This window comes from Microtus oregoni, unplaced genomic scaffold (assembly GCF_018167655.1).
Source record: "Microtus oregoni isolate MIOR12 unplaced genomic scaffold, Mior012 000005F_ref0000423, whole genome shotgun sequence".
Taxonomy (NCBI): domain Eukaryota; kingdom Metazoa; phylum Chordata; class Mammalia; order Rodentia; family Cricetidae; genus Microtus; species Microtus oregoni.
The window spans coordinates 20,723,349-20,737,632 of record NW_024543064.1 but is presented as its reverse complement, the minus strand read 5'-3'; the positions used below and the strand labels follow the sequence as shown (position 1 = coordinate 20,737,632).

The following is a 14,284-nucleotide window of genomic DNA, read 5'->3' as shown; positions in this document are numbered from 1 at the left end:
TTTTTTTAATGACGTATGTGTGTTTATATCTGTGTGGAGGTATGGGCACACTGAGTGTAGGTTCCTTCAGAGGCCAGAGGTATTGGATCCCCTGGAGTTGGGAGTCACAGGTGGTTGTGAGCTACCCAACATGGGTGCCAGGAAGCAAAGCCAGGTCCAATGCAAGAGTAGTATCCATTCTTAACTGCTGAGCCAGCTCCTTTTCCAGCATCTTACCTCACTCTTCAGTGTAATCTCTGTTCCAGTTTTTCTCTATAATTCTTAGCCTCTATCTTCAAGGTGAATGGTTTTGGTTTTCATTTTTTTTAATTTTTGTACTGAGCACTGAATCCAGGCTCTGTGCTTAGCACAAGCTTCACAACTGAACTATACCACTGGTCTCTGGGGAAGCAGATCTAAAATATAAACCAAGAATCTGAATGACGATGGCACACACCTTTAGTCCTAGCACTAAGGAGGCAGAGGCAGATAGATCTCTGTGAGTTCAAGGCCACCCTGGTCTACACAGTGAATTCCAGGCTAATGAAGGCTACACAGTTTATCTCAAAATTAAATAAAATAAATCCAAATGATTCTGTCAATGTGGCTCCCTCTCATGGCTTCCTTCAACTGAGGCACGCTAAAAGGGAGGCAGAGTCCTTCACACCAGCCTCCAACAGCCAGAGGACTCCACGGAACAGGATACCTGTTTCCGCACTTGCTGGGGATCTAGCTCATGGACAGAGGGTTTGCCTGGCATGTGTGGTGCCCAGCCCTCAGCACGACAAACAAACAAACTCTCACACTTTCCCTCCGTTTCTTACTCTGATGGCTTTCATCTTCATCATCTTCATCTTCTTCATCTCGATACTGAATGGGGCCCTCTGAATCGGAGTCACTCTCCTTCCCTTCCTCTTGCAGACACGGTGGTAGTTTAGGAGTGCCAGAGGTAGGTGTCATATCTTCAGCAAATGCCAATGGGCAGGTCTGCTCTTCTTCATCGTCATCTGGACTAACAAATGAACATAACATGGTTTTGCCTTTCAGAAACAATGAGGCTTTTCAAAAGGACAGAAACACACACGAAAAGACCATTAGTAGAAGACACATGAATCCCTGTCTTAACATTAACATTCTTCGGGGCTAGAGGAATGACTCAGAGGTTAAGATCACTGGTTCTCTTCCAGAGATCCTGAGTTCAATTCTCAGCAACCACATGGTTGCTCACAGCCATCTATAACGGGTAATGGATACCCTCAGACAAAATACCCATACACATAAAGTATATAAATAAACAAACAAACAAACCATTAACATTCTTCCCAAGAAGCTTTTTAGAATTCATGAATCTAAAAAGCACTGGGCTCAAATCCTTCGCTGTTTCTTAGTAGATACTGATACATTTCAGAATTTGCCTAATTTCATTCACAGAAGTCTTTAGAGTAGACACTCCCCTTATTTAGGTTAGAGATACTAAGCAAGAGAGGCTGAGTGACAAGCCAGGACTTGGAGAGATATGATAACCCAGGGCTTCTTCGTTATCAGCAAAAGTTCTGAAGCACCATGTAATAAATGTGTATCATGTAAAACTTATAGAGTTAATATTCACATCTACAAACAGGTACTTTTGGTGTCGACACAGAAATCATCATAAAAATCCATTTACAAAAACACAAGTTGAGAGAAGTCAGCAGGGTAAAAAAAGCCGTTTCTAGAACTGACACTCCTGACAGGGCATTTCTTTTTTTTTTTTTTTTTTTTTTTTTTAGGGCATTTCTTGAACTTGAATTTGCCCACATTTTCTGAGGCTGCCTCCCATGTGGGGCTATGTATACTAAGAACAGGAACAGGAGGCAGGCAATGAACACTCACACTTTAAGCATCTCAATCGTGATGGGAAGTGACCTGGTCCGCCCCAGGGTACCACTGTCCTCAGAGAAGCTGTCACTGCTCTCAAACAGCAGGGAATGAGCTCTGTGAGCGCCTTCCAAGGGAGGAGTCACGGGAAGGGGGCTAGTAAGGGCCTGCTGAATTCGGATATGCAGTGGGAGTGGGGGCAGCCTGGAGGGTATATGGGGTTCTCCAAAACTCTGGTCCTGTATCTTCTTGGGGACTTCCTTTTTCTGATCTTCCTGCTGGGAAAGGTCCTGGGATAGATCTAAAGGAGGGGAAAACTCAACTTCTGACACAATTTGAAAAGTCTTAGCAGGGAACGATGGGGACCGTGGTGGCTCTGGAGGTATGTGGGTAGGCAGTGGGGGCGATGGGGAGGACGGCGGGATCATCAGCGGTGGTTCCCACACAGAGACAGTTTTTTCTCTTTGATCACTTGCTGTTTTTGTTGTGGGTGAAGCAGCAGGCTCTGAGGTGGGTCCCAAGGCTGACGGAATGCCTCTCTTGGGTGGTAAGGGTGGGGACGGTTTCGGCAACAGTGTACCGCTGTTCATTGCTTGGGACAGTTCAGCTGGGAAGAAGAGAGCAACACATTGTTAACACAGTCTTACAATGCACGGAAGACCTAGGCCAGAGTTGAGGTCAGAACTAAGCTTTCAGGCAAATTATATAATTTCATGGCTTTGAAATTCATAATTTCTTTTTTAAATAAATATTTATTTATTACGTATACAATATTCTGTGTGTATGTCTACAGGCCAGAAGAGGGTACCAGACCTCATTACAGATGGTTGTGAGCCACCATGTGGTTGCTGGGAATTGAACTCAGGACCTTTGGAAGAGCAGCCAATGCTCTTAACCGCTGAGCCATCTCTCCAGCCCCGAATTTATAATTTCTTAAATACCTGAAAGAAACTTAGTATTTATCCAGGTAGAAGATCTAATGAGTAGTAGAGCTGTAAGAATGTTAATCTGATGATTAACATTTAATTACTATGATGATACATATGACAACTCTCTGAGCTGATGGAATAAACAGAATAGATCCAGAAAAAAAAAAAACTTGTTTGTAACTGGGCAGTAGTAGTAAATGCCTTTTATCCCAGTGCCTGGGAGGCAGAAGCAATTGGATCTCCGTGAGTTCAAGGCTAGCCTGGTCTACAGAGTTATTTCCAGGAAATTGTCTTTTTTTATTTTATGTATATGAGTGTTGTGCCTACATGTATGTCTGTGCATCTTATAATGTACCTGGACTAGTGCCTCCAGAGGCCAGAAAGAAGGCAGTGGATCCCCTGAAACTAGAGTTACAGGCAGTTGTGTGCTGCCACGTGGGTGCCGGGAACCGAATCTAGGTCCTCTGGAAGAGCAGTCAGTGCTCTTAACTGCTGTGTCATCTCTCCAGCGCCATGATCCCAGCACTCAGGAAGAGCAGCACAAGTTCATGACCAGACTTCTCTGCATACCTAGCTCCAGGTCAATCAGGGCTAAATAGCAAGACTGTCTTCTCTGTGTAGCTGGGGATGGGAAGGAGAGACAACACTTTACAAAATTTGGTCTTAAAACTCCAACCTGGGTGGACAGGATGGCTCAGTAGGTAAGGGCACAAACCTCCAAGCCTGATGACCTGAGTTTGATCCTTAACTCACAGTGGAAGGTGAGCAGCAATTCCTGAAGGCTGTCTTTCGACCTCCACAGTGCACTGTGATGTGTGCGTATTGGCACGCACACATAGCATGTACACACACACACTAATAATAAATTAATTAAAACCAAAAGCACCCCAATTTCTTGAGCATTCTTTCATTACCCTGTTAAATGATGACACCTTAATATCTTAGCTTTGTATTATATATTGTTTAATAAAATTCAATAAAGTTATTTTATAAGTCTTGACTTTAACGGCAAATACACAGCCCTTCAAAGAAACTAAACTGTTTTTTTTTAAATGTTTTTTTAAAAAAAGCTTTTAAATTGCTGGGCAGTGGTAACGCACACCTTAATCCCAGCACTCAGGAGGCAGAGGTAGGCAGATCATTGTGAGTTTGAGATCAGCCTGGTCTACAGAGCTTGTTCTAGGACAGCCAAGGCTACCAAAGAAACCCTATCTCAAAAAAACAAGCAACTTGGGGGTAACTGGTTCTTTTTTTCCACCAAGTAAGTCATGAGGATCAAACTGAGTTGTCAAGCTTGATGACAAGTACCTTTAACACTGGGCCACCTCAGCAGACCTATCTCCATGCCTTCCTCACCAGCACCACCTGAGGTGACAAGGGAAAACAAGGTCTCATCTTATTTTTTTCTTCTTCCATAAAGAAAACTAGAAGTTAGACATTAGGTAGCTTGCCCAAGATCACACTACAAACAAGCATGGCCTTTATTTATTTTTCTTTTTTCTGTTTTTTTTTTATTTTTATTTTTATTTTATTTTTATTTATTTATTTATTTTGGTTTTTCGAGACAGGGTTTCTCTGTGGTTTTGGAGCCTGTCCTGGAACTAGCTCTTGTAGACCAGGCTGGTCTCGAACTCACAGAGATCCGCCTGCCTCTGCCTCCCAAGTGCTGGGATTAAAGGCCTGCGCCACCACCGCCCGGCAAGCATGGCCTTTAACTGGTACCCAGGGTACCCATGTTGTTAGAATTAGTGAGCACACCTCTTAATGCTTTGTGCACCATGGTCACTTTGCGTTGCACTCTGGGTCTGATGGCAGAACAACTCTTGCCTCCATCCGTAACATGTTCCCAGGGATACACACAGTGTGCCCTCAATACATGTTTATGAGACGCTCTTACTCTATAGCACATCCCTACTGATCTTCCCAGAGCCCATATGACTCAGGCATTCATCTATGTAAGAAGTGGGCCATCACATCACATGGAAGCTAACCTGTGAACCAATTAAAGAGGCGTTCTTTTGATGAGCAACCTCTAATCGTCTATCTGAATCTTTTATTTTAGTTTCTCCAATGTTCTCAAAGAATCTATAAATTTCCCCAAATAAAATGTTATTTGCCCTTAATCTCATTCCATGTATAAATTCAAAGAGTGAGCTGGTCTTGGCTGCCATCTGACTGATCCTAATCAGTCTTCACAGAGGGCATTTTATGTTGACACTGTAGTATGTGCTAGGATCTCAGCAGCGAGAGTTCAAGATCATCCTTGCTACAAAGTGATTTCAAGGACTGGACAACAGATGAGACTGAGTCAGGAAAACTAAATAAAAACAATTAAAAAACAAACAGAAAACCTCACCCCAAACAAATAAAAATCAAAAAAAGAACAGCCTAGGAAAACACTGCATCTGATATGCAAAGGTAAGAATAGCAGTTAGCTGCTCCATCTACAATAAAACTGTCTCTAGACAGACTTCAAGATAGGGCTTCTCTGTGTGGCCCTGGCTGTGTTGGAACTCACTCTGTAGACCAGGCTGGCCTCGAATTCACAGAGATCCGCCTGTGCTGGGATTAAAGGTGTGTGACACCATCACAACAAGGACCATATTTGATTTTGGTTTTGGAGACAGTTTCTCTGTGTAATGACAGCTCTGGCTGTCCTGCAACTTGGTCTGTATACCAGACTAGTTTTGAACTCACAGAGATCTGCCTGCCTCTGCCTCACGAGTGCTGGGATTAAAGGCGTGTGCCACCACTGCCTGGCCCATTTTAATTTTTTAAAAATATTTATTATGTGTACAGCATTCCTTCTATGTGTGCCCGCAAGCCAGAAGGGGGTGCCAGGTCTCATGATAGATGGCTGTGAGCCACCATGTGGTTGCTGGGAATTGAACTCAGGACCTCTGGAAGAGCAGTCAGTGCTCTTAACCACTGAGCCATCTCTCCAGCCCCCCCATTTTAATTTTTATTGATGAAGTAAATTGCTTTATTTTTCTTGAAAGAAGGTCTCACTAAGATTGACCTGAATTTACTATGATTGGCCTGGTCTTAATCTTGTTTTTTAAGATATTCTTTCACTGAGATCTGAGACTTGCCTGACTGACCTGTGACCTCAAGAGTCCACCTGCCTCTGTTTCCCTAGCACTCACAGTGCACCACCACACACACTTTTTAAATATGAACTCTAGAGGTGGAACACAGATCCTTGTGCTTGCACAGGCACGTGCTTCACAGACAGCCCTTTCCTGGGCCCTAAGTCATCTTCTTTTCTGCTTTTAGAGCTTTACTTTATTTTTATATATGTTTATGTGTAGGTGCCCACAGAGGCCAGGAAAGGGCACTGAATGCCCAGGAGCTAAAATTACAGGACATCAAACCAACTAGTTCTGAAAGAAGAGGAGGTGTACTTAACTGCTGGGTCATCTCTCTAAGACACCTTCCACTTCTCCCTCCCCAGTGCAGCACACAGCCAGCTAGTGATCCTCTGTGTAAGGAATGTGTAACACGGTCCCCGGACTAGCAGCATGGACAGCCCCTGTGAATCTATCAGAAATACATGCTCACAGGCCCTAGGCTGGGCTTACTGACATCGGGGCCTCTGGAATCAATGCCCCCTCATCCACAAGTACCTTCAAGGTGAACTCAACCAACAGAGCGGCGATCACTGCCTCTGCACAGAAGAGACACCATCGCTCACTGCAGTCCACGGAGGGTGTGAGAGTCCGGGTGAAAGCTAAGTCAGGACAACGTCCATCAAGGCCTCTTCCTACTGTGCTACACCAACCTGCAGATCCTGAAGCCTGATTAAGGTTCTAGTCACTCCACCCAGCTGACTGACATCAAGAGTCTTAATGAGTATACTTTTTATTCATTAGCTGTGAAATCATTAACAAGAACTTTAAGCAGGGTAAACCTAATATTATTATTCCTGAAAAATTACCATTTCATTATCTCTGAAACTCTTGTCAGTGACAGCTCCCCCCCCCTTTCTGGAAAATTCTTGTACAAAGTACAATTATGATAGGAATATAGACCAAAACAACACTTTAGGAAAAGTCAAAGTAATTTCCTAAACCTATAAACACACACTGTACACTTCCCAGCTTTCGTTCTGTAGTGCTCCTGAGGAGCGAAGCCAGGCCTATCTACGCTAGGCCAGCACTGCACACCGGACGCACGGATACACACACGCACACCAGCTGTATCCTTAGCCCTCACTGTTCTTTAACATTTTGAGAAGGCCTTGAATCTGCAATCCTGAGTAGCTGAGATCATAGGCCTGTTCTAGCAGGTCTGGCTTCCTTTACCATCATTTAAAAAAAAAAATTATCAATGTATCAATGCACCAATGTATGTATGTATGTATGTATGTATGTATCTATCTATCTATCTAATTTTTGAGACAGGATCTACAGACCCCAAGCTGGAACTTGCTATGCAGACCAGGACAACCTCAATTTTGGCAACCTCTCCTGTCTCCATTTCCTGAGTGCTCAAGTTTACAACATGCCACCGCACCCAGCAAAAGTAGGATTTTAACTCTCCCCAAGATAAAATACGATGTTATCCGTACAACTTAAATACCTCTGTAGTTCCCATGAAGATACTATACTGAACACTGAATCACAAATCAAGACACTGACAAAACCATCCTTTTAGCTACCAGACTTATGTTTAAAGGTAGTAGTGTAGTTTAAAGTAGATGAGACATTTGCCTTGCCTCTTGTAAACTGGGCCACTATTCTCATTTTCTCACTGAAACCAAAGGCAATTCCATGATGGTCAAGCTTGCTTTTGCCTTCAATATCCAGTACACTTACCATATTTAATGTATTTTCACTATTGCTGTTTTTGTTTTTATCAAAGAGAGAGGAGTGGAGACAGTGTCATGTGCCCAGGCTAGCCTCGAACTCACATATCCAAAGTTGATATCCTTGAATCCTGTCTCTGCCACCTGAGTACTTCCCAAGTGTCACCAATGCCCAGTTCTAGGGGATATTCTTTTTAAATTCTCAAAATTGTAATTATGAAATAAAGAAAATAAGCAGTGCTAAGTTAGTTTTGTAAAACTTCTATAATAAACTCCATATTCAGATAGACGCATATGCAGGCAAAACAACAATATATTTGAAATTAAAAAACAAAACAAAGCAAACTTTTCTCTCTCTCTTTCTTCTTGAGACAGGGTTTCTCTGTGTAGCCCTGGCTGTCCTGGAATTTATTTTGTAGTCCAGGCTGACCTCAAACTCACAGAGATTTGCCTACTTCTGCCTCCTAAGTGCTAAGATTAAAGGTATGCACCACCACCACCTGGTTCTAAAACTTTTTTCTATATTAAGAATATTCAAAGAGATGAATTAGAAAACTCGTCCAAAGATCAAATCAGAATCTAGTAGTCATTCAATAAAATAACTGTCCAAAACTAAATCAAACCCCAAATCTGAAGACTTACCAATGACAGGGTTGCTGTTTCTGTGAGCTGGTTTAGGGGGTGGGACTGGGGGTTGCTTGGGAGGGGCTGTATGAGTGACAGTAGTGTTAGTGCTGGCAGGAGCAGCGGGCAGAGTCCTGGGGGCTGGGGTAGGGGTGACAAAGGAATTAGCAGTCTTTGTCATGTTTGTGGCAGCAGTGGTGACAGCAGGTATGGTGGTGGTAGAGCCAGAAATGGAGGACAGGGACCTCGCCGCACTGCCAGACATGGCATCCTTTGCTTGCCCTTCACTTGCTTCGGAAGAAGAGGACGAGGATCTGCTTGGAGGGACCAAAGGCTGCTTAGGTGCTTGCTCAGGAGCAGATTCGGCTTCAGAGTTGGGCTGGCTTCCGGTTGAGCCTATGTAACAAGTGATAGGATTTAAAAAGGAAGAGAGTCTAAAAATGTGAACACATTTACAACCAACGTCATCAATGAATTTACAGATTAGTGTATAGACCATGTTCCAGATGCATTCAACATGCTTAGGGAGTGTCCATAAGAGAGGTCAGTAAGGGTAGTGATGCTTCATACAAGAGCCTCCTACCAAAGACATCCCAGGTAAGTGCCTGCCACGCAAGCATGAGGACAGAGTTCAGGTCTCCACTACTGTGAGATACCTTGATTGCATTCTGACACTCCCAAGATTGACAATAAAGTTTGTTTTGAATTAGAGGGCAGAGCTAGCAACTTGCTGACCAAATTTAAGCACAGAAGTTTTAGAGGACTGAGGAAAGATAGACACAGGAAGTAGTAAGGCAAGGCTTGGAGAGGATCTCAGCCCTTTTGGATGGAGGAATGAAAAAGATAGGAAGTCACTGGTTGCTTCTCCAGTGCTTCTCTAATCATGCAGGTTCTTAACCTGAATTCTTATTAATAAAGAATAATTAGAGAAACACATTTACATAAAAGCTAGGTTCTAACCCTAGTGCTGTGCTGGAGGTGGAGTTAGAGACAAGACCACTGGAGTTTACTGGCCATCCATTCTAGCCAAGCAATGAGCTCTGGGTTCAGTAAGAGATGCTGTCTCAAAATAAACAAATAAACTGTGTGGTAGTGGCAAAAGCCCCAGCACTCGGGAGGCAGAGGCGGGCAGATCTCTGTGAGTTTGAGGCCAGCCTGCTCTATACGGTGAGTTTCAGGACAGCTCAGAACAGTTACACAGAGAAACCCTGTCTTGAAAACCAAAATTAAAAAAACAAATAAAACTAAATTTTTATTTTAGCTGCCCCCCCCCCCAAAAAAAGGTGAAGAGCAAACAACAATGCCAACTTCTGGTACCTACATGTATATAGACCTGCACCCATAAAAGCACATATGCAAAATTCCTTGGGAAGAACACAAATGTGGAGCTTGACAAAATCCTACAGAAGAGCTAAGTGTGATGGCTCCCATCTGAAACCCATCATGTGGGAGGCTAAGGCAGTGAGACCACCCTGAGATGGAGGCCAGCTTGAGCTACAGAATGAGACTCTGTCAAAGAATGAAGGTGGAGAGGTAGGCACAGTAGTACACAACCTTAATCCCAGCACGGGAGGCAGAGGCAGGAAGATCTCTGCGAGTTCAAGGCCAGTCTGGTCTACACGTAGAGACACTGTTTTGAAACAAACAAGTAGAGAAAAAAGAAAGGGGCAGGGAAAGAATCACAAATTTAGGAATTTGGGGGAATGGTTGGGAGTAATAAGGGCAGAAAACTGCAGTTTCTCGAGAACATGAATCCCTCTCCCTATCTGACTTCCCTCTCCTGCAGTCCTCTGAGGTAAATGAGAACAGTCTATGGCTTTCAGACTCAAAAGCCCACTCTTACCTAGTCTCTTCTTTGGATCCTCTTCTGGAATAAGATTTCGAAGACTTGATACTCTCACTGGCTCTTCTTCCACTAGGACTGGACTAGACGACCTGGCACTTCCTATGGGGGTGGTGTGGCCATTCTTTAATGTGGCATGGCTCAGTTTTCCTGCATCCTCATAACCTGCAAGAAGAAAGAGAAAAACACTACATGATGGACCTGACATGGTCAGATGGGAAGAGCTGGTGGTTTCTAACCTCTCTTATCTCACTCTCTCTGATAGGCTTCTTGTTGAAGTCTGTGTTATCTGGAGCCTTGCAGTATTAACAGGAATAGAGTTCTTCCAAAAGGTAACTTATTAGCAACTACATCAAGTAACTTGCTACATAAATAATCTATCATACGTCCATATCACAATGTTAAGGTGGGGTAGAGCTCAGTGGTAGAGTATTTGCATAGCATATGTAAAGTCCTGTGACTGACACCAGCACTGAGGAAGAAAATCACACTGTGATAGAAAGGCTCCAGAAGCCTACCAGGGGGATGAAAGATAGTCTGTTTAAATTAAGAAAATGGGGGAGGGGCAGTTGGGAAAATGGCTCAGTGGTTAAGAGCACTTTCTGTTCTTGAGGACCTCAGTTCAGTTCCCAGCATCCATGCCAGGCAGTTCACAACAACCAGTAACTACAGCTCCAGGGGACTTTTTTTAAATAAAGATTTATTTATTATGTATACAACATTCTGCCTCCAAGTATGCTTGCATGCCAGAAAAGGATCATGGTGGCGCAGGTCTTTAATCCCAGCACTTGGGAGGCAGAAGCAGGTGGATCTCTGTGTGTTCAAGGCCAGTCTGGTCTACAAAGTGAGTTCCAGAACAGCCAGGGCTGTTACACAGTGAAACTCTGTTTTGAAAAACAAAACAAAACAAAAACCAAACAAACAAAAATCTTCAAAAAAGTAGCAACAGTATATATAAAGGGTATAATTATGTTCAGGGACTGGCAATGGTAGTGACCTGGTATCCACAGTTATGAGTGGACTGTAATGGTTACGGGCAGGACTGTAAAGACAAGTAGGAGCCAGGTGATAAAGACTATTTGTTTTTTAAGATTTATTTATTTATTGTATATACAATGTTCAGCCTCCTTGTATCCCTGCAGGCCAGCAGAGGGCACCAGATCTCATTACAGATGGTTCTGAGTCACCATGTGGTTGCTGGGAATTGAACTCAGGACCTCTGGAAAATCAGCAAGTGCTCTTAACCTCTGAGCCATCTCTCCAGCCCCATAAAGACTATTTAAGACAAGAAAAGGAGCTAGAAATAAATCCTGGATGAAACCAAGGGCCCAAGGACTAGAAGGAGCAGGGAGGTATAATGTCTACCTTGTGGAAGGCTGGCTCTGAAAGCTATTTGGAGGGTTATAGACAGGCAGTGACTGGACAGGAAGAGCAAGAGAAACTACTGCTTTAATGCACATGAAAAAATAGCAGGGGTGACTGAGGGCAGTAGGAGTGGGAGCCTGGGGGCGTGACAACAGGAGATACACAGCGATTCCTGCGTGACATGATACACACAGTGATTCCCTGAACACTAAACTTCAAGGAAGGCCACTAGCCTGGAGGTGGTGAGAAGCCTTGCAATTATCACACACTGCTACAGGAAAGGAAAGTGAAATTCTCTCAAGGAGCAATTAGACAAACATCCTCAGTGCCCCAAATTTTCCTAGACTTCTTTACAAGACAAAGCTGAAAATTGTGAGGTCAGGGGGCTGGAGAGCTGGCTCAGTGGTTAAGAATACTTGCTGCTCTTCCAGAGGGCCTGAGTTCAATACCAAGCACCCACTTGGCAACTCACAGCTGTCTGTTACTCCAGTTGCAGGTGATCCAATGTACTCCTCTGTTCTCCAAGGGCACAGACATACAATTAAACAAAACACCCATACACAAAGAAATATAACTATATTTAAAAAGCGAGGAGGAGGCTAGAGAGATGACTCAGGGGCTGGAGAGATTGCTCAGAAGTTAAGAGCACTGTCTGCTCTTCCAGAGATCATGAGTTCAATTTCCAGCAACCACACAGTGGCTCACAACCCTCTATAATGAGATCTGGTGCCCTTTTTTAGCATGTAGGCATACATATAGGCAGAACACTGTATAACAAATGAGTAAATAAGTAAATAGATATATCTGTATTGAAAAGAAAGAGAAAAAGAAAGGAAGGAAGGAGACAGAAAGAAAGGAAGACAGAAAGAGACAGACAGGAAGAAAGAGAGGGAAGGAGGGAGGGAGGGAAGGAGGGAAGGAGGTAAGACAGACAGGTCACAGGGTGGTATTAGTGTCCTTTCTTGCTTGCACAGTAATGCTTAAGAGTAACATCGTTTGGGCTGGAGAAATGGCTCAGCGGTTAAGAGCACTGACTGCTCTTCCAGAGGACCCGGGTTCAATTCCCAGCACCCACATGGCAGCTCACAACTGTCTGAAAATCCAGTTCCAAGGGATCTGACACCCTCACACCAATGCAGATAAAATAAAGATAAATAAATCATAAAAAAATTTAAAAAAAAGAGTAACATCGTTTAAACTTTGTTTTATTTTTGTGTGTGCACACACATGTATGCTCATCTCTTGGTATCTTTAGCATTAGTCCAGTAATTCTCACAGACCTCTCACAGCTCCTCTCACCCAATGCATCACCTCCACTAAGAGATTAGACGGCGTCCTTCAAGCATGCCCAGTAAGCAGTGGAGTTTAGACTAGAAGCATTGAAGAAAAGACAATAAGCAGAGAAATCATAAAGCATTTTTACCTACTTATTTGTTTTGAGGCAAGGGCTCATACTCAGCCTAGACTAGTCTTGAACTGGATCAAGCTGGTTCTGTCTCCTAGTGCTGTTGGATTATAGGTGTGACATACCACACTTTGGTCTACTTTTATTAAATTAATTAATTGGTTAATTATTAAACTAGCTTTTCCAGAAAGAGTCTGTGGCTGGCCTAGAGTTCTCTCTAAATACCAGGCTGGTTTTTAATTTAGTAATCCTCCTCTCTCCGTCCCCTAAGATTACAGGTATGTCTCACTATGTAAAGTTGTAGACTTTAGTTTTTACTTCCTTTTGCTTTTTGAGACAAGGTATCACTGTGTATCCCTGGCTGGTCTAGTCAGGCTAGTCAGGAACTCACAGAGATCTGCCTGCCTCTGACTTCCAAGTGCTGGGACTAAAGGTGTGGGCCACCATGTTTGGCTTTTTATTTATTTTTTAAAAGTTATTACATTCATTTATGGGTGTGTGCATCTGCATGGATATCTAAGTGTCATGGATCATATGTCATGGAACACACACTGAGATCAGAAGACAACAGTTCTCTGTAGGTACCTTTACTTGCTGAGCCATCTCTCGCACACTGTATTTTTAATTTTATTATTTAAAATTTTTATTTTTGTTTTTTGAGACAGGGTTTCTCTGTGTAGCCCTAGATATCCTGGAACTCACTCTGTAGAACAGGCTGGCCTCAAACTCAGAGATCCACCTGCCTCTGCCTTCACCTACTCTGCTGGAATTAAAGGCGTGCGCCACAACTGTCTAGCTAATTTTTAAAAATCTTTTGTTTTTGGTTTTTATGTGTACAAGTGTTTTGTTTGTATGTATGCATGTATATGCACCACATGCTTACCTGGTGCCAGGGGAAGCCAGAAGAGGGTGCTAGATCACCTGGAACTGGAGTTACAGATGGCTGTGAGATACTATGTGGGTACTTAGAATTGAACCCAGGTCCTCTGTAAGAGCAGCAAGTACTCTTAACCACTGAGCCATTTCCTTATTTTTAGGAGAGGAAGGGAGCAAGATGGGAATTCTGCAAAAGTAGTGAATTGTTCCACATATGAAACTGAAGAGAACTTGAATAAATCAAGGTACAATACTATGCTGTACATTTATAATCCACTGCTGCAGAACAGCCATACAAGAGCGCCTCAACATTACTAACTAGCAGTGGGCACTGAAACATCAGTGAGTGATCACCGTAAGATGAGCTTGGAGGCAATTTGGTCAAAACTACCAATAGGCAATCTGAAGTAACTGACACCACAGTAGGTGACAAGTTGGAGGAAGACACATGGAATTTTTGCTCCCAGGACCCTTCACCAATCATCTTATGTCACAGCTTAAGAGTGAAGCCAGACACCTGGGAAGAAATCCACCATAACTTCAGAAAGAATAAAGCCAAGAAGAGAATTCCAATCCCTAGTGAGACCCAGTCAAAGACC

General features: G+C 43.3%; 1 protein-coding gene across 4 annotated transcripts in view; it reads right to left on the bottom strand.

Annotated features, from left to right (window-relative positions):
• Phactr4 (phosphatase and actin regulator 4) overlaps nucleotides 1-14,284 on the bottom strand; it is a 73,156-nt gene that overhangs the window by 17,940 nt on the left and 40,932 nt on the right. For all 4 annotated transcript variants that reach the window (XM_041652084.1, XM_041652087.1, XM_041652085.1 and 1 more), the window contains 4 exons: nucleotides 10,040-10,204; nucleotides 8,215-8,592; nucleotides 1,852-2,443; nucleotides 804-991 (listed from right to left, as the gene is read on the bottom strand). In XM_041652084.1, coding sequence (XP_041508018.1) covers nucleotides 804-991; nucleotides 1,852-2,443; nucleotides 8,215-8,592; nucleotides 10,040-10,204 — 1,323 coding nt within the window. The remainder of the gene's footprint in view (nucleotides 1-803; nucleotides 992-1,851; nucleotides 2,444-8,214; nucleotides 8,593-10,039; nucleotides 10,205-14,284) is intronic.